Consider the following 20,515-nt stretch of genomic DNA (forward strand, 5'->3'; position numbering starts at 1 on the left):
ATGGAGCATGTAGATGACAGAGAAAATTCTTTACTCAATAATAAACATATAATCTTAGATTATCAAGCTCAGGGACCACAGACATTTCTAGCTTAGTAAATATAGAAATCTAACAAAAATGATTCCTCTATAATCAAAATAGAATTTTTAACAATAATCCCCAAAACATAAAGTTCCCTATCATTCTCAGAAAGAGGATGGTCATGGATTCTGGGGATCTTGCCTCAACTTGAGGTCACACAGATTTTCCAAATTTTATGAGGAGACAAAAAAAAAAAAGAACATAAAAGAAAAATCTTGGTGGTAGCTCCTCTTTGGGCTAGAAGAATAGCCTTCTACCACCTGTCTACAGAAAAAAAAAAAAAAAAAAAAAAAAACTGATCGCCACTACACACACACAGACACTCTCTCTCTCTCTGTCTCTCTCTGTCTCTGTCTGTCTCTCTCTGTCTCTGTCTCTCACTGTCTCTGTTTTCTGTCTCTGTCTCTCTCTGTCTTTGTTTCTGTCTCTGTCTCTCTCTGTCTCTCACTCTCTGTCTGTCTCTCTCTGTCTCTCACTCTCTGTCTTTCTCTCTGTTTCTGTCTCCCTCTCTCTCTGTCTCTGTCTGTCTGTCTCTCTCTCTCTCTGTCTCTCTCTGTCTCTGTCTGTCTCTGTCTCACTGTCTCTGTTTCTGTCTCTGTCTCTCTCTGTCTTTGTTTCTGTCTCTGTCTCTGTCTCTCTCTGTCTCTCACTCTCTGTCTGTCTCTCTGTCTCTCACTCTCTGTCTTTCTCTCAGTTTCTGTCTCCCTCTCTCTCTTTCTGTCTCTGTCTGTCTCTCTCTCTCTCTGTCTCTGTCTGTCTCTATTCCTCTGTCTCTCTATCTCTCTCTGTCTCTGTCTCTCTCCCTCTCTCTCTCTCTCTGTGTCTCTCTCTGTCTCTGTCTCTCTCTGTCTCCTCTCTCTATCTCTCTGCTTCTCTGTCTCTGTCTCCTATCTCTCTGTCTCTCTATCCCATCTCTCTCTCGTCTCTTCTCCTCTCTGCTCTTGTCTCCCTCTCTCTGTCTCTCTATCTCTCTCTCTCTGTCTCTGTCTCACTCTCTGTCTCTGTCTCTGTCTCTCTCTGTCTCTGTCTCTCTATCTCTCTCTGTCTCTGTCTCACTCTCTGTCTCTGTCTCCCTCTCTCTGTCTCTCTATCTCTCTCTCTCTGTCTCTGTCTCACTCTCTGTCTCTGTCTCTGTCTCTCTCTGTCTCTGTCTCTCTATCTCTCTCTGTCTCTGTCTCACTCTCTGTCTCTGTCTCACTCTCTGTCTCTGTCTCACTCTCTGTCTCTGTCTCTCTGTCTCTCTTCCTCTGTCTCTGTCTCTCTCTCTCTGTCTCCCTCTCTCTGTGTCTCTGTCTGTCTCTGTCTCTCTATCTCTGTCTCTCTATCTCTCTGTCTCTCTCACTCTCTGTCTCTCTGTATGTGTGTGTGTATATATATAATATTTGCGGAGGCAGTTGGGGTTGAGTGACTTGCACAAACCTCACACGGCAGTGATAGCGCCCGGCCAGGATTGGATTCGGGCCCCCAACGCCCCACAGCCGCATTTGCCGCCCCCTCCCTCTGCGGCCCGGCGCCCCATCGGCACCAGGAAGAGCTCTCACAACTTTTTCTCCCCAGGCGCGGACCCCGCGCTGCAGAGCGCCGACGGGAACTGGGTGGCCCTGAAGCCGTCCCCGCGCCCCCTGCTGGCCAAGCCGAAGAGCCAGGCGCTGCAGGCCCTGGAGAAGGCGTCGCGCGTGGTCTCCGCCTACGAGGAGATGGGCTCCGACAGCGAGGAGGACTTGGACTGGAGCCTGACCCTGAACAAGCTCCGGCGCAGGCCCGCGAGCCTCTCGGAGACCTCCTGCGGCGCGGACTCCCCGCGCGGCGCCGAGTGGGCGTGCGGGCAGTGCCCCCGGGGCGCCTCGCCCGGGCCCTACGCCGCCCTCGAGGCCATGTGCTCGGACTCGGAGACGTCCTCGGTGAGCTCCTCGCGGGAGGCGCAGGCGCGGCCCGAGCGCCCCCGGCTGCCGCGGAAGGCCCCCGGCAGCCGCTCCCCGGAGCCCGCGCAGGCCGGGCTGGACGTGAACTTCAACCCGCAGGCCGCCGCCTCCCCGGACTGGGACAGCAGCGAGGCCGAGGACGCTCCGCACGCGGCCGGGCCGCGCTCCCGCAGGTGGAGGCGGGGCAAGCCGGCCTCGGGCGAGCCGGAGGCGGGGAAGGCCCGCTCTCCGACCCGGGACAAGGACTCGGACTCTAACCAGGTAACAGCGCGCGCGCGCGGGCCCTGAGGTTCTGCGCCAGGCCCGGGCCCCGCGTCCTGCCCGCCGCCCCCTGCCCCGATCCATCTCGGGGACGGAGGGCCCTAGGGAAGGGGCGGCCGCTCGGGCAGCCCCCCGGGTCTCCCTGTGGGCCAGTGAAGTCCCAGCGCCGCGCCCGCCCCGATGATCCCCGTCTCCTAAGCCTGAGTGGCCCCCTCCGGACGCCGCCCGCTGCGGAGGGGCGCAGCTAAGCCCTCAGTCAGGCCCGAAGCCTCCCGACGGGCCCGAGCCTAGCTAGCAGCGCCGATCTCCGTGACCCCCACGGCTAACGGTTCCCCCTCCGCCGCCTTTGTTGCTATCCAATCAGCTGTGACGGCAGCAGGAACAGGGCAAAGAGAAGGAGGCGGCCCGGGGTCGGAGGGCCCAGCTTCAGAGGACGGGTTCCTGCCCGTGCGCCTTTGTTGTCCCCTAACCCCGTGGTTCCGCTTGCTCAGCCGTGAATCCGAGGGACTGGGCCGTGTGAGTGCTTCCCAAAATGTGCTCCAGAGAATCTCTGAGGCATTTAAAGTAGCTTTCGTTTCGAATTTGGTAAACTTATAAAAATAACTCACATAAACAGAAATCCTCCCGTCAGATCCTCGTTAACTTCTGACGAGAACAAACGTTTGAGAACCCAGAGGGACCTCTGAGGTCTCTTTCCGTTTCTGGAGCTGAGATCGCTGAGTTTGCAAATATTCAGTGCTCTCTATGTGCCATGCACCATGTCGAATCTGTCCTCATAGGCAATGTCCTAAACTCCCTGGCTCCTCCATCTCTTCCCATCCTTCTGGATGCGTCTGAAACGCCCCCTCCTCCAGGCAGCCCTCCCGATAGCTCCAGCACGCAGGCGATCCCTTTCTATAGAGGCCATTCTGAGAACTGCTTCTTTGAGAATCAAACACCTGGGAGGAACATTAAAGGTCTTCTTTTATGGATAAAGAAAGTGATCACTAGCTGCAAGTTAATTGATCAGTGGACCACAAGTTTAAGACTGAAAAGGACTTTAGAGGCCCTCAAGCCGGCCCTTTCATTTAGCAAATTTGAAAACTGAGGCATAGGGTTATTTAGTGATTTGCTTAGAGTCGCACAGTTAGCAAATCTCTCTGACTCACAAATTCGTGCTATTCCATGCTCCGAGGTTCAGAGCTGGAAGGAGCCTCACAGAGATGAGGAAACTGCATCCAGAGATGAGGAAACTGCATCCAGAGAGGTTAATGATCTGGCCAAAGTCACACAGAACCAGAACTGAAACCCAGATTGTCTGATTACACATCCCCACCCTCTCTCTGTCACATTTGCATTACCCTTCACTCTAGCTCTTCAGGAGTTTGTTAATATTGAATTAAATTCAATACAATAAAAAACTGAGTAGAACCCTCTAAGAGCAATACACTATGTTGGGGCATAAGGATACGAAGATGAAAACAAAATGACCCCCCGCCTCCAAAGAGCTCATGTCCACAAATAAGCAAGCAGGGTAGAGAGAGAACCAGCTAGTCCAAGGGGATCAGAAAAGGCTGCACAAAGGAAGTGATGCACAAAGGTCAGTTCTGAAAGAAAGTGTGGCTTCTAAGAGAAAGAAGGGAGGAGGAAGTACATTTCTGGCTTGGAGCTCATGGAAAGGAAAATTTGAATTCTGAGTTGAGAGGAAGTGAGTTGTCTTATTTATCAGGCATGAAGGCAAATAAGGTATGATATATATGCCTGTAAAGGTACTCTGGGGTTGGGTAGTCAAGAACTAAGTGGTTTAGTGGATACATCACAGGAAGACAAATCTTCATGAGTTCAAATACAGCCTCAGACTCTGAGTAAGACCCTGAGTAAGTCACTTAATCCCATTTGTCTCAGCTTCCTCATCTGTAAAATGAGCCAGAGAAAGAAATGGCAAATGGCTCCAGTATCTTTGCTAAGAAAACCCCAAAGTGGGGCCACATAAAGAGTCAGTCACAGCCGAAATGCCTCAGCAGCAACAGTTTGGGGACTTAAAATGGCCAAGGTAATGTGGTCAGATGTGTGCTTTCAAAAGATTAGTATGAGATCTAGAGGATGGGTTAAAGAGAGAAGAGTTTGGAAATCTTTGAGCCAGGATTGGAACTCATGTTCTCTACAGATGCAACATTCTTTATATTATATTATGCAACATTTCCTTTACATTTCTTCATCCCATTTTCTCCAGCAGATTGTCTCTTTTGGTATCCCCGCTTATCTTCAATCACTCTTTGTCTGTTGGCTTATTCCCTACTGCCTACAAACTTATGTCTCTCCCATTCTCAAAACCCCTCACTTGAGCTATCCATCCCCACTAGCTGTCATCCATCTCTCACCTCCCTTTCTTTTATGACTAAATTCTTTTAGAAAGCCATCTATAATCAAGGCTTCTACTTTTCCTCTCACTCTCTCTTAATTCTCTATAGTCCGGCTTTCAACCTCACCATTCCATGGAAACTGCTCTCTCCAAAGTTACCAGTGCTCTTTCAGGAGCCATAACTTGGTCATTCAAGGCTATTTATATAGCACCTTCCCAATTAGACTGAGTTCCCTGAGAGAATTGTTGAAGGGTTTTGCATTTACTTGGATCTCCAACACTTAGCATAGTTCCTGGTACATCATATTAGGTATTTAATAAATGTTTGCTGCCTGGTGGTTGGACATTAAAAGACAAAATTTGTGGGGGGGAAGCTTCAGAGAAGGCGGTTAGATTTTTTTCAAAGGTTCATTTCTCTTAATTGGAAATGTTGACTCAGTTAAATAATGGTTCTAAAGATAACCTATGGGGAAAAAAGATGGATTACTTTAATAAAACTGAACCATTCCTAGGGTTTTATGTAAATACTCATTAATAAAAACCTTTTCTCTAGATTCAACCATTTTTTTTTTTCGAACTTCATTCAATTATTTTTGCCACTAGATGGTGATAGTGCTTCATTTCCTAAAGATTTCGGAGTTGAGTCCATTACATTGGCTATTCTGTATATCCTGAATATTTCATTAGCTTCTATCAGGTGAAAAGAGGGTTGTGTTCTGCAGCAGGTCTCAGGTTTCTAATGAAAAATTTACACGCACACGTATGTGTGTGTGTGTGTGTGTGTGTAGGGAGAGACCAAGACAGAAAGACAAAATGTTATGATGGCTGTAGATGGCTATAGATAGATATCTGCAGAAGACTTTCCTGCAGCAGTATGAGGGTTTGCTATGTGCAACTGTTTAGGAATAAATAAATAAATAAATAATTCACAACACATGTTGTGAACAAAATTTAGTTGATGTTTAAGTTAAGTTTATGTTCTATGAATAATTCTAAAGTTCATTTAAAAATTGGAATATGTGCTCATCTGGAGTTCTGAGCTGTAGAGGACTGAGCCAATTGTGTGTCCACACAGCAAAAGAATGGTGAGCCCATGGAATCAGGGGGCTTAAGGTTGCTTAAGGATGGATAAACTAGCTGAAGTCAACACAAGAGCAAATCAAGCTGGCCCTATTCTCATGAGGATTAGGAGGTCCATAAGTAGTCAGCCGTTGTACTTATGACCCAGATGAAATAGGGAGACCCCATCTTTTTTAATTAATTAAAATACATTAAGTTTTTAAAAGAAATGATACACATGAAAAATGTTAAGTCTTATAAAATATAACAAAATTTCTTATAATATATTCATAGTCAAACGTTAAATGAAATTTAAAGTCATTTTTCCTTTGAGCTATTTGTTGCTGTTCTTACTCAGTTATTTGAGTCATTTCCAACTTTTTGTGACCCCATTTGGGGTTTCTTAGCAAAGATACTGGAGTAGTTTGCTATTTTCTTCTCCAGCTCATTCTACAGATAAGGAAATTGAGGCAAATAGGGTTAAATGACTTGCCTAGGATTATACAACTGGTAAGTGTCTGAGGCTAGATTTGAACTCAGGAAGGTGAGTCTACCTGACTCTAGGCCCTCGTGCTCTATGTACTGAGCACCTACCTGTCCTTTTGAGATATTGATGCTGGTTATTTTAATCAGAAAGTTTACTAGACCAAATTCTGCCTAGTTATTCTCCTGTGTTTAAGACTGTATTTGATGTTGACCAATGTAATGATGCCATTGTAATTACCCTCATTGGGATAGGAGCTTACACTTCCTGCAAAATTTCAAAGTACTAGTACGCATTATCAATAAATCCTTAAATTTGCATACTCATCATTACCAGCTCTGTGAATTCTAGCAATTTTTCCGTAATCGTACATCTTTGAAACCTTTACTTAAGGAACCAAATCAATCATCACTTAATCTCAACATGGTTAACTGAAACACCAATCAAAAGTGCTATTATCCCACCCTTTAGCCCTACAACAAATTTCACCAAAATCAGTCACTCCTTCCAAAGTGGTCACCAAATGCAAACTGACAAAGAGACAGATGTGAACTGATGAGCAGTCAAGCTAAAATACAGTCCTTCCTCCATCGAGTTAACTCCCTGAGCCTTGTAAATTATTAGCCTGTCAGAATCTATATGTCAAAGTCTAGGAGAAATCATGTCAAGCCTGCAGGAAATCAACCAGGAATTAGAGGTGGGAAATAAGAAGGATCAGAGGAGGAGAGAGGCTGCTGCTGAATGTACTTGGGAGAAACAGAGCGTTGTAGGCTGCTGCTCATTTGCCCAGAGTTTCTTTGGTATCTCCCAAAGATTGTAGAAACTGATACTGTAGAACAGGGGTCCTCAAACTGTGGCCCACGGGCCAGCTGCAGCAGCTGAGGACGATTATCCCCCTAACCCAGGGTTATGAAGTTTCTTTATTTAAAGGCCCACAAAACAAAGTTTTTGTTTTTACTATAGTCCGGCCCTCCCACAGTCTGAGGGACAGTGAACTGGCCCCCTATTTAAAAAGTTTGAGGACCCCTGCTGTAGAATGTCCGGTAGAATTTGAGCTTCTTCAGCCAAATTGATTAATCAACACATGATTTATTATGGAGAAGCTGTATAGGACTGTCAGGAAGTCCTAAGTTCAAATCTAACCTCAGACACTTAGTAGCTATCACTTAATTCTGCTTGCCTCAGTTTCCTCATTTGTAAAATGAGCTGGAAAATGAAGTGGCAAACCACTCCAATATCTTTGCTAAGATATTGCAGCTAGGTGCTGCAGTGAATAGAGCACCAGCCCTGAAATAAGGACTCAAGTTCAAATCTGATCTCAGACACTTAATACTTCCTAGCTGTGTGACCCTGAACAGGTCACTTAATCCCTCAATCCCTTAATGCCTCAGCAAAAAAAAAAACCCTCCAAATGGAGTCATAGAAGTTGGACACGATTGAAAAATGACTCAATAATAACCACCATGTATTATGCACCAGACACTATAGTAGGCACTGTGATTGCAACAAATGTGAAACAATTATTGCCTTAAAGGACCTTACTTTCTAATGGTGGAAACAACTTATATATATATTTAAGTGGTAAATGTTTCATTTTTGTCTTGATCACTCTTGTATCTTAACATGGTGCCTGGGACATCAGAAAGGAAGGAAGGAAAAAAACACATATTTATTATGTGTTAGGCATTGGGCTAAATGCTTAACAAATATTTGCTCATTTGATCCTCACAGCAACCCTAGGAGGTAACTTCTATTACTATCTCTGTTTTCCATTTGAGGAAACTGAGGGCAATTTATCTGTGTTTGGCTCGGGGTCACACAGATACCAAGCAACTGAAGCTGTATTTGAACTCGCGTCTTTCTGATTCTAGGTTCAGTCCTCTATCCACTGAGCCACTTCTGGGGACACAGTATGTGTTAAATAAAAGTTTGTGGAATTAAGTAGATAAAAGGATGAACTTTGAAGTACATGTCTCTCTGTACCAAGGAAGAAAGTCTAAAATATAGAAAATATTGCTCAGGAAGGAAAGTCCCAGACTACCTGCCCATGAGTGGGAGCTTGTTGGAAACTACTGTTGATATTCGGACTGAGACAGGTGTTTCTTTGGTTTCCCATCTTGGTGCCTTTTAGGTTTTCGATGACTTGTCGGAGACTGATATCAGCAGTGAAGATCACCACCATAAAAGCAGGACAAACACCACGGAGGAGAAGCTGAAATCCAGGTTGTTTGAATTAGCTGCTAAAATGAGCGAGAAGGAAACGTCGTCAGGTGAGGAACAGGAGTCGGAGGCCAGGACAGAATCAGACCCGCAGAAAGAAAGTCTGTCCTCCGAAGACAATGGCCAGTGCATCCAGGAGGAGCTAAAGAAGGTGAGTTCTATGGAACCCTGGCTGGGAGCTTGGTCCAGCTTTTATATGGGGTAAAATTTAGTATTTGTAGAGACCGCAATGAGTATCTGCTCAAACCAGTACCCACATCCGGCCTTTGGTTCATCTGATTCCTCTGCCTGGATACATCTGGGCAGGTAGAGTTGGGTTTACCCATCTGTTTTTAATGAGGCTTTCTTTTCAGTCTGGTTTTTAATTGGAGGTTATTGATTTTATGTAATCCTCCAACCTTTTAAAAGTTTAAAAGTTTGGAGCAAAAAACTAAACAAAAATAAATGAATGAATGAATAATTACCTGTCAATTAGATCTATGTGATTAGATCACTATTTAGGAAGAAATGCTAAAGTGCTGGGCATGGAGTTAGAAAGACTCATCTTCCCAAGTTTAAGTCCAACTCAGACACTTACTTTCCTCATCTGTAAAATGGCCTAGAAAAGGAAATGGCAAATGATTCCAGTATCTTTGCCACGAAAACTCCAGGTAGAGTCATGAAGAATTGGATATAATTGAACAACAATCATCACAAAAGTTATACTCAGTTATTCTCAACATCAAGGCTCTACTTCTTATTTCATATTAGATTTTTTGATAGAATTAATCTGGATTGATTTACCTGAGGTCTATTTTTTCCTACAGAAGCCTGTCTATTCATTGTTATTTGGTCACAAGAATCTTTGGTATTAATGAAAGGGAATAGTATACACTAGAGGTGTGAACATAGGGCAAGCCTAACTATAGTCTCCACCCAAAAATGCCATGACTTTGAAGTGAAAAAATGTTGTGTGTGTACATGTGCATGTATACAGAAAGAGACAGAAGACAGAGAGAGATAGAGAGAAAGAGAGGGAGAGGGAGAGCGAGAGAAAGACAGAGGAACAGATAGACAAAGAGAGATAGAGACAAGAGAAACAAAGACAGAGACAAGGAAGAGAGAGAGAGATTCAGAGACAGAAGTCAGAAAGAGAGATAGAGGGAGAAAGAGACAGAGGAACAGATAGACAAAGAAAAACAGACAGAAACAGACATAGAGACAAGAGAAATAAAGACAGACAGAGACAAGGCGGGGAGAGAGAGGGAGAGAGAGGAACAGACAGAGAGACAGACATACGTACAGATAGGCAAGAGAGAGACAGAAAGACACAGACAGAGTCGAGAGAGAAATAGAAAGAGACAGACAGAGACAAGACAGAGAAAGACAGAGAAAGAACTCCAAGTATTGGTCATATTCTAGTTTTATACAAATTAAACTGAGGCAGTTGTGGGTGGAACAAAGGAGAAAGGCGGTCTGTATTTAGGCTAGTGTAGTAAAGATTAATGATAATATGAATTTAGGAACTTCACACTTGTCCTTTATCCAAGGTCAGGTAGTTATGTGGAGGTGGTCTCACTAATCACTGATTCTTCCATGCTCCCTCCTCCTATGTGCTATCCAATCTTAACTGTAATCTGATCAATTGATGGTACCAAAACCTATTCTGTGAAACATCTCAGCAACAACAAAAAAAGATTAGAACTAAGCTCAGTTTAATGCTAGGGAAAAAAAGATTGCTCCCACACAAGGATGTTTTGAAAAGAAACAAAGCCTATTTTGTGTGCTAACATCAAAAAGAACTTGGTTTTTCTTCTTTTCCAAATGGTCCTTGTGTGGTACCGAGCATTTAGAAATGGCCTGGATCCTGTGCTGAACAATGCATGAGCTCTGAGGAGACAGGGAAGCTTTTCAGATTCCCCATCAGCTCATTGTCATTCTGAACCTCAAAGCACAGCCTACATTTTCTTTGACCATTCACTGGTCAATGTTGAAACTTGTGTGGAATGAGCCCCATGGCATAATGTACCCTGTGTAAATCTAGATGCGAATCAAAAAGTGATCATTGTACCCCGAAGTACAAATATATAGAGACAACCAAAATATGATGCAGTGGAAAGAATTCCACATCTGAATCTTACCTCTATACAAAGGCATGGAGATGGGAGATGGAATGTTGTGGGCAGGGAACCATGTTTGACTGGACTATAGAATGGAGGAAAGTAATGTTTAATCAGTCTTTCCCTCAAAGCTAATGAAGTACATTTCTAAGCAAATATTAGCCTCTTCTGCATGTCTGTTCTCATCCATGTGGGCATTCCCTCCACTGGTGCTGATTGCCACCAGTTCCTTCTATCTTGTCTACTGAATCCGATACATGTGTCTTTCAAAGGCAAGTTCTCTGTAGTGAACCTCTTGTTGTCTCTACCTTGCATGCATGCTAATGGAGCCTGTGTGTTATATCCTGCAGTCACACTGTAAAAATGACCCACTTCTTTTCCATTCATTCCTAGGAATGAATAGATAAATTAATGTAAGAAAAAGCCTGATTAAGCATTTACTGTGTACAGATCGCATATAAAAGGGGATGGCCTCCTTTGTCACTGTTCCCATACATATTCACACATCTAATTGCTTCCATGTAATAATGTTATCCTATGTTATGATTATATAATGTTGTTATTTTACATATAAACCAGGAGCATCTAGGTGGGATAGAGTGGAGGATCTGCAGTCAGAATGACTCAGTCTTCCCGAGTTCAAATCCAGCCTTAGACACTCACTAGCTGTATGACTCTAGACAAATCACTTTATCCTATTTATCTCAGTTTCCTCATATATAAAATGAGTCGGAGAAGGAAATGGCAAACCACTCCAGTATCTTTGCCAAGAAAATCTCAAATGGAGTCACAGAGAGTCAGATATGACATAAAAAACAATTGAACAGCATAGTGGGGGAAAATACTGGCTCCAAAGTCAGAGCTCTGACTATAGGTTCAAATCCTACATCAGATACCTTAACCTCCATGAGCCTCAAATCTCTTCACCTATAAAATGAAAAGATTTGACTAATTCATCTCTGAGGACTTTTGTAGCTCCCGATTTATGATTCTTTTTCTACATTTACCCCAACTATTAACATCATTCTTGCCCTGCTGTGTTCCATTAGCCAGATGGTAGTATCACTGAGAGTATACTCATGATGAAAAAATGTTTGTTTTTTCCCAGTAATTTTGAGACTGGACTTTCTGAAGGTGAACTTTGTAGCACCTTCTGCTTTTTTTTCTCATATGTTAATAAATGTGGCTCTAGAAGTCAAGGATAAGAGAAGAGGAAAACTGGGTAACGTCAGTGAATAGCTCACTTACTGCTGGGAATAAAAGTGGGACGTCATAGTGATCATGTGGAAAGCAGATGCCCTCTGAGTGCCAGCCCAGCCCTGCTCAAGGTCAAAAGGCCAAGTAACCAGCTGTCCATGCTTTCTACTCAGAAGGTTTGATCAGATAATGTTATTTCCTATGGAAAAGGCACACAAACATAATTGTTCCAATATATAGTCAAAAATCACCTTGAGGGGAATTTAATTTTCAGCAGAAATGAATGCAGAAAAAAAAGCAAGTTTGAGAAATAGATAAGAACTATCAACCACGAGGCCCTGCACACATTAAACCAGCAACACTCCTGAGTGAGAACAAACTAGATTAAAATATAATTGAGAAATATTGAAAAAAACAAAAATAAAATCTAACAATGTTAACATGTGGTTTTCTAAAATAATACATAACCACCCAGTGTTCCAATTTCTATTTGAGTTCAACAGCACTGACATAAACAATTATTTGAATAGCATTCAAATGCTTTAAAAAAAACATTGTGGAAAGATGAGCTAGATATAAAAGAAGAGTGAAAATAAAATTCAAGAATGAGATTTGAATAGATTTGTTCTTTTTTATCATTGATTATTTAAGATTTTGAATATTTATGTTACATGAAAAATGTCCACCAAATGCATCCTTTTATTTAAAGATAATAATAGGGATAGGGATTGGACCTGTGATTTCACTAATGTAAGGAACTCCTGGGTGAGTCAACTCTCTCTACCAAAGCATGTTGGCATCTTTTCTAGTATAGTCAGAGATTTCCCAATGGTCACTGAGTGAGAAAGTGCCTTTCCAGGGCCCTCCTTTCCTCCTTCCCTCCTTCTACTCCCTCCCTCTCTCTCCTCTCTGTGTCTCTTGTTAAAAATACAAATAACAATCACAACAATGATTAGCATTCACATAGTTACTCTGTAAGACTTCCCAATTTCTCTCTATATATAGTTCATTTGATTTTCACAATAGCCTTTGAGAGAGGCACTACAGGTATTATCACCCCTGCCTTTTACCAAGGAATATACGAAGGCCCAGAGAAATGGGTTTTGCCAATTGTCACAGTTGGAATTGGAATTCAGATCTCTCCCGAGATGAGATCCCTCTCCATTATACTGTGGTGCCCACCTCTACCTTGCCTAATCAGTAGAGGCTGTCATGTATAGCCTGTAGGATAGTCAGTTACATTTTATTAAGTCTTCTGGATGAATGGATAGCACTGGGATACAAATCCAGCTAGGCTGATCTCTATTTCCTTGAAACTTTAAAACATACGCATAATGTTTAATAATATATTGGGAAAAGAAATTCTACCTTCCCTGCAGGATTTTGCTGAGAGGGAAAAGATGGCAATTACTCCTGATTTTAATATGAGTCTTTCATAATCTAGTTTCTGTAACTATAACTTCCTTCCCTTCTTCCTTCTTTCTTACCCTTCATTCCCTTCTATCTTCTCTCTTTCCCTCCTATCTTCCCTGCCTTATTTCTTCCTTCCCTTCTCCCTTCCTTCTTTCCTCCCCCCTCCCTTCCTCCCTCCTTCCTCCCTCCTTTCTCCTCCTTCCCCTTCCTCCTCCTTCCCTCCCTCCCTTCTCTCCTTCCTTCCCACAGCCTTCTTTTGCATATTCGCTTGCCTTTCAGTGATGTACACAAAGGGAGCACTTCCTTTAATTGGGTTGACTGGTTAGCCCATCCTTTCCCCCTCTACCTCACTTTTATAGATGAGGGACCTGAGATGCAGAGGGTGACTTTCCCAAGATCACGTGGATAGTTGGGGACAGAAATGGGACTTGAAGTCGGCTTTCCTGACCCGTCGCCGGGTTCTCGTTCCCCCCCCTCCCCCCGCTCCGCTCTCAGGTGTGACGGAGGAGGAAGCCGGGGAGGCGGGGGTGCTGTCTCTGCCCGCGGTCTCACTGCTGCCGAGCGCCTTTTTATAGCCCCAGAGCTCATTAGACCGCGAGTCAGCGGCAATGCCCTCAGACCACCTCCGGGACGCGGCGTTCCCAGCCCCAGCGGGCCCACGGCAGCCACAGCGGCGGGCGGGCGTGCAGGCGGCCCCTGCGCGGAGAGGGGCCAGCACGGCCAGTGACAGCCTCAGCCGCGGAGACGGAGGGAGGCGGGCGGGAGCGCGCCGCCCCGCGAGGAGCAGAGCGGCCCCGGCAGCCGAAAGCGAGGGGCTCTCCCGGCCGGCCCCGCCGCCAGGGAAACGCGCCTCTGGCGGAGCCTCTGCCGCACTCGGGCTGGGGAGAGCCCAGAGAGCAGCTAGTTCGACCTTTCTTTTCTAAGTTAGGGAACCACCGGATAACTTAGTGCCGAGTCACCTAGACTAAAGGGGGCGCAGAGGGAGGACCGTGAGCGGGGAGGAGGGGGAGGGGAAGGGAGGGAGGGGAGCGGGCTTCAGATCCAGGGGGGTTTTCCCAGCGGTCACTCGGACTGCTCGCACGCAGATCGGGCTCCTTTCGTGGGCAGTCTGGGAACAGCGAGGAAGGCCCCAACAAACGCAGGTCCAAGGGCCAGGCGGCCATGTGGGTGCCCTTCTTTCTCGCACATGCAGAAACAGTCTCATTTTAATTGGGTGGGTGAGTGGTAGCCGAGTGACCCCTAAGAATTGTTGGGGCATCGGGTAGTATAGTGAATAGAATGCTATGCTTAGAATTAGGAAGGAAAGGAAAAGGAAAAGGAAAGGAGAAAGGGAGGAGTGAAGGAAAGGGGAGAGGGAGGAAGGAAGGGAGGGAGGGAGGGAGGAAGGGAGGGAGGAAGGAAGGAAGGGAGGGAGGGAGGAAGGGAGGGAGGAAGGGAGGAAGGGAGGAAGGGAGGGAGGGAGGGAGGGAGGGAGGGAGGATTTACCAAATATCTACCATGTGCCAGGCATTGTACTAAGCACTTTACAAATTTTATCTCATTTGATCCTCACAATAACCCTAGGAAGTAAATGTAATTATTGTCCCCATTTTAAAGCTGAAGAAAGTAAGGCAAGCAGAGACCAAATGACTTGATCAGACTCCTATAACTAATAAGTATCTGAGGCTGAATTATTAAAATGACCTTGAGGTCAGGAACTGTCTTGCTTTTGTTCCCACCATTTACCAAGTTCCTGTCACAAAGTAAGGGCTTAAGAAATGTTTTCTATCCATCCAATAATTCTTAACCGTTTCTCAAAACCCATTAATTGGGAAATAGCTGAATAAGCTATGATGGAACACTACTGTGTTAATAGAAATGATGAGCTGAATGATCTCAGGAAAACATAGAAAGACTTGCATGAAAAAATGAAGAGCAAAAGGAGCAGAACCAAGAGAACATCTCATATACAGTAACAGCAATACTGTTCTTAAAATGACTTTGAGCAAATAAGTCATTCCAACTATTGTAAATAACCAAATTGACTATAAAGGTCATATTAAGAAAGATGCTGTCTGCATCCCAAGAAAGAACTGATCAATAGAAGTGTATGTACAACAATTTTACACATAGATACCTATTTGTGTCTAATGGTAGTCATCTCTAGGGCAGGGTTGGAGGGGGGGGAAGACAAAAAAGAAATTTACATGATAATTTTGTTGTATATTTGAAAGACAGCAAATTGTCTACAACAGATTTGCAGTTTCATATGCAATCATCTCTTATGTTTCTACATTAGGAAAATGCTTGTTTTATTCCATAAATTAAAACTCTAAAAAAGCAAGTTACCTGTCTGTCAGCCAACCCCTCTTTATGCAGGCAGTGCAGTTCCTGTTCTGGGAGGCAGCAGTCATCACACTGTGAAGAATGTGCTCCTTTCTGAATCAGAAATACAGACCATAGCCACATACAAACGATGGGACAATGGGCAGCCACTGAATCTTTTGTAAAATGAAGAAAGCAATTTGTAGACTACAAAATGCAATTAAAATGTAATTATATATAATAGACAAATAATATTTACGGTATTCAATTCAATAAATATATAGGGATTGCTTACTATATATCAGGTATGTTGCTAGGTAATAGGGAGAGAGACAAAAATAAAAATAATATTTGCCCTCAAGGAGTTTACCTTCTATTAGCAGATACAGAATTTCCACAGAGAAGTAAATCTGTGGAAAGGAAAGGGGGGCTGGTAACCAAAAGGATTCAGCAAGGTTTCATGGAGTACATGGAATAGAATTTAAATCTTAAAAGATATAAGGATTCTAAAAAGTGGGTTTGAAGAGACAGCACATTTCAGATATGAGGGATTGCTTATGAAAATGCACTGAAGATGAAGAGTGAAGGTCAAGTTCAGGCAAGAGCTAGCAACAAATTTGACAGGAATATGAAGTTCACAAAGGCCTATAGAACGATATTGAAAAGAGAAAGGCTCATAGTGCTTCAATGGTAGGCTGAGTCATTTATCCTATAAACAAAAGGGAGCTGGGAGACCCAGGCAAGATGGCAGAGAAAAGGCAAGAACTCACCATTCTCTCCCCCAAACTGCTCCAAATTCCTCTAAATAATGACTCTAGACCAATTTTAGAGCATCAGAACACCCAGAAAGATGAAGTAGAACATTTTCCAGCTGAAGGTAACTTAGAAGGTCAGCAGAAAAGGTCTGAGATACCAGGATGGGAGTCCAGGGTGCAATCCTGCTGCAGGCCACGCCAGCCTCGGCCCGCTCTGGCCGGACCCAGAGCCAGCTAGGCTGGACCTCTGAATCTGCAGTAGTGCTGGAGACTTCTGGACCTCTTAGCCTGGGGACCCCAGGGAGGAATCGGAAGGTCAGCAGAAAGGGTCAGTACAGCCCCAACCCCAGCCCTGCTTCATGACAAGAAAGGCGGCTTGGGGTCAGATTCCTAGGAGGATCTCTGAAAACAGCTGCACAAAACCCCTGAAGCTTGAGATAGGGCATCATCATCCTGGAAACAGGACCCCATTTTAAGCTGGGAAAATGAACAGAAATTTTTTAAAAAGTTTTTGAGCATTGAAAGTTATTATGATGACAAGAAAAATCAAAACACTCACAAAAGTTAACAAAGTCAAAGCTCCTGCACCCAAAGCCTCCAAGAAAAATAAGTATTGGGCTCAGGCCATAGAAGAGCTCAGAAGGGACTTTGAAAATCAAATGAGAAAGATAGAGTAAAAGTTAAAATTGAGAGTGGTACAAAGGGAAATAAAAAAGGAAATACAACAAAAAAGAAAGCTGATGAGAAGAAGGATGCCTTAAAAAGCAAAATTGGTCAATGGGCAAAGGAGGTACAAAAGTTCGCTGAGGAAAATAATTCCTTAAAAAATAGAATTGAGAAATAGAAACTAATGACTTTGTGAGAAATTAAGACACAATAAAGTGAAACCAAAAAAGGGAAAAAATGAAATATCTCATTGGAAAAACAACTGATCTGAAAAATAGATCCAGGAGAGAATTTAAAAATTATTGGTCTACCTGAAAGTTGTGATTTAAAAAAAGAGCCTGGACAGCATCTCTCAAGAAATTATTAAGGAGAACTTCCTAATATTCTAGAACCAGAGGATAAAATAGAAACTGAATTCAAGTCAGTCATCTCCTGAAAAAGATACCAAAATGAAAACTCCCAGGAATATTAAACAATAAGGAGCTACTGAGAGTTTTAGAGCAGAAGAATGATACAGACCAACCTCTGCTTTAAGAAAATAACTTTGGCAGTTGTGTGCAACACTGGAGAGGAGAAAAGATTAGGATAACAAATGGAGACCCTAATCCACAATTACCACACACACACCCATTTTACAATTGAGGAAGCTGGAGGCCCAAGGATATTAAATAAACTGTGTAAGATCACATGGGTTATAAGGATCTCTAGACTTCTGACCCCAGAAACAAAAAACAAAAAAAAAATCCAAGCATTTTTAGGATAGATTTTTTTTTCTTTTCCTCTATCAGATTTTACCTTGTATCTTAATTGTGTGTGTGTGTGTGTGTGTGTGTGTGTGTGCAAACTTGTCTTCTTCCTCTTCCTCTTCATGTTCTTTTAGGGCAAAACCTTTTTTAAAAAGCAGGGTTTTTTTTTTCATATTTGTATCCCCAACTTGGGGCCCAGTGTCTCACACAAAACTGGCACTTAATAAATGGTTTTTGAATTGGATTGATAATTAAAATGCCATAGGGCTAAAAATAAGACTGGTTGTGACACCCTGACTCCGAGCCTTTTGTGTAGCCAATGAAATCACCCTAATGGCTGTCCTAGTAGCAGATGCAGCAGATGTCACAACTTTAGAAAATCAAACATTAAATTTCACTTCTCAAAAAAAGAGGCCAAAGAGCAAAGTAGAAGGTAAAAAGGTATAATATTGGAAAGGGTTTGATCTTCAACATCTCAACTTAACCTTAGCTGCCTCTTCTATCTGGAGGCTGTGGGATGGAGCATTGAACTTCTCCCATCATTTTTCTTTATGAAAGGCTCATCACCCTCCGGGTAACTCCATGTTCCATCAGCAGGTCTGCTTGGCTTTGACTCTACAGATTAGCACACCCCCATTCCATTCTCCCCCATTTTTCAGCCACTAGAATGTAAGCTGCATGAGAGCAGACTTTTTTCTTATTTGTTTCTCCAGTATTAAACACAATGCCTGTCACATAGTAGATGCTTAATAAATGTTAATTAAACTGAATTGAACTGAAGGGTAAATGTCTCAGAAGTCACCATTAATATATTTAATGAAATTAGATTTTTTTTTCAATTTTTCCTTTTTTCCCTACTTCCTTTAAATTGCCCGCTTTAGTTTCTCCTAGGGAAAATCCATTACTACCTGAACATAATAGAAATTAGATATATTTGGATCATCTTTATAAGCTTCCAATGCCCCACTGAGAGCAATCATTTCACATAAACTATGTCTCTCTACAAATGTCAGGTGAAATAGAGAATGAATTAACCAAATGATTCAGGGTCCAATAAGTTTCTTTTCCTAGTTATTTTGAATATCTAGATGAGATTTCTACTTCTCACTCTCTTCTTCTAACATCTTTGACAAAGATACATTGGCCTGCAAAAATATTGGTGGAATACTCCTGCATTGGCTTTAGAAATCAGATAGCCTTGGTTTTACATGTCCTTATGATTTCAATTTCTCCATTAGCATCCATGGCATATCATTGTACCAGTCAGGAAAGTAGCGAAAGCATCTTGTATCCTGTATCATTGCCTGGGCACTCCCATCCTCACTGCCAGATACCCTGGGAATCTCTCTATCTAGGCAGCTAAAATGCAACTGAATTCTCCAGAAGTCCCTCAAATCCTCAAAGAAGGATTATAGTGAATACAAATGACCAACAGCTAAACCTGGGTTAGTGAATGGGGAATAAATGCAAGTAGCATAATGGTTAGATGGCTAGACAGGAAGACCAGGGTGCAAAAACTACCTCTGCTACTAAGTCTTTAACAATTGATGAGTCACAACTTCTGTTCTACATAACTCCTTCTACTTTCTACATAACTTCTCTAAAATTGCGATGATTATGCTCAAACAACACATTTTATTAGCACATAATAAGTGTGGACACTGTGCTAAGTGCTGGGAATGCGAAGAAAAGCAAAAGCAATTCCTGCCCTCAGCTTACATTCTCATGGGGGTGAAAACTCTATATTAAAAAATGTTTGTGCAGTCTACATACAGTTTAAGTGGAATGTCATTTCAGAAGGAAAAAACTAGAGTGGGGAAAGCTGATCAGAAATGTCCTCTTTATCTTATTGAGTTTTTGTAACACTTAATTGAACTAATATATGAAAAATGCTAAATAAACTATAAAATACCATATAAAAATTAGTTACTAAATCCATGTATTTGTCAAATACAAATACCTACAAATAACATACTCAGGGCTTCAATTTTTATGCACCACTACATTGGACTCCTAGCCCAGTAGTTGTTAACCTGGGATTCGTGGACCCCCGAGATGTTAATGCATTGATTTCAGGGGATGATATGTCTAAGTGGGATTTTTAAAAGTACATCTTTATTTCCTTACCTTTTAAAAACTGAAATTTAACATTTCATTCAATTAGGAACTAAAAAATTTTATTCTGAGAAGGCATCCATAAGCTTTATCAGACTGCCATGATACAAAAAAAAAAAAAAAAAAAAAAAAAGAATTCTTACCTTAAAACTATTCTTTTTTTCTTCCATTTAAGAAAATTTAGAAAGGAATAGCCCCAGAAAAATACCTTCTCTTGTGTAAATGTACAATTATAGAGGAGTTCCTTCTTAGTTGCAGATAAAATAGTGACAAGTTAGTACTTAAGAGTAAATATCTCCTTTCTTCTGACTTTTACCCGTTCAGGGTATCACGGACTGGAACTGTGTTTCCAGCATTCTGAGTTATAACATTTTAGGCTTACAAAGGCTTGTTTCAAATATTATCTCATTTGATTCTTACAATGGCTTTGGGAGGAAAGAACTATAATTAACTCCATTTTATAGACAAAGCAGACAGAGGTTAAGTGACTTACCCAGTAAATGACTAGGGTTGGATTTTAACTCTTATCCACCTGACTCCAGGTTCAACTGCTCTATCCACTTCATCACCTAATTGCTCGATAATAGCTAACTCCTGAGTAGCACCTCATAGTTACAAGATACAATGCATACAACATTCCATTTGATCCTCAGTAATCTTGTGAGATGAAAGAAACAAAATAAAAATCATAGAGGTTCAGTGTCTTGCACATCATGTGCCTAGTTAAGTGGACAGAGTCAGGGCTCCAGGACAGCTTTTCTAACCTTAATTACCATGTTCTATCCATTACCGTTAATGTGCAGGCTGCATTTCAGATACTATATGGATTATGGATCATGTTAGATTGACTT

At 42.6% G+C, this 20,515-nt stretch overlaps 1 protein-coding gene across 5 annotated transcripts in view; it reads left to right on the forward strand.

The window, feature by feature from the left end:
* The window catches only part of MYRIP (myosin VIIA and Rab interacting protein), a 405,480-nt gene that overhangs the window by 353,466 nt on the left and 31,499 nt on the right, over positions 1 to 20,515 (forward strand). For all 5 annotated transcript variants that reach the window (XM_031940030.1, XM_031940033.1, XM_031940031.1 and 2 more), the window contains exons 10-11: positions 1,640 to 2,265; positions 8,281 to 8,520. In XM_031940030.1, the coding sequence (XP_031795890.1) occupies positions 1,640 to 2,265; positions 8,281 to 8,520 (866 nt within the window). The remainder of the gene's footprint in view (positions 1 to 1,639; positions 2,266 to 8,280; positions 8,521 to 20,515) is intronic.

This window comes from Sarcophilus harrisii, chromosome 5, assembly GCF_902635505.1.
Source record: "Sarcophilus harrisii chromosome 5, mSarHar1.11, whole genome shotgun sequence".
Lineage (NCBI taxonomy): Eukaryota > Metazoa > Chordata > Mammalia > Dasyuromorphia > Dasyuridae > Sarcophilus > Sarcophilus harrisii.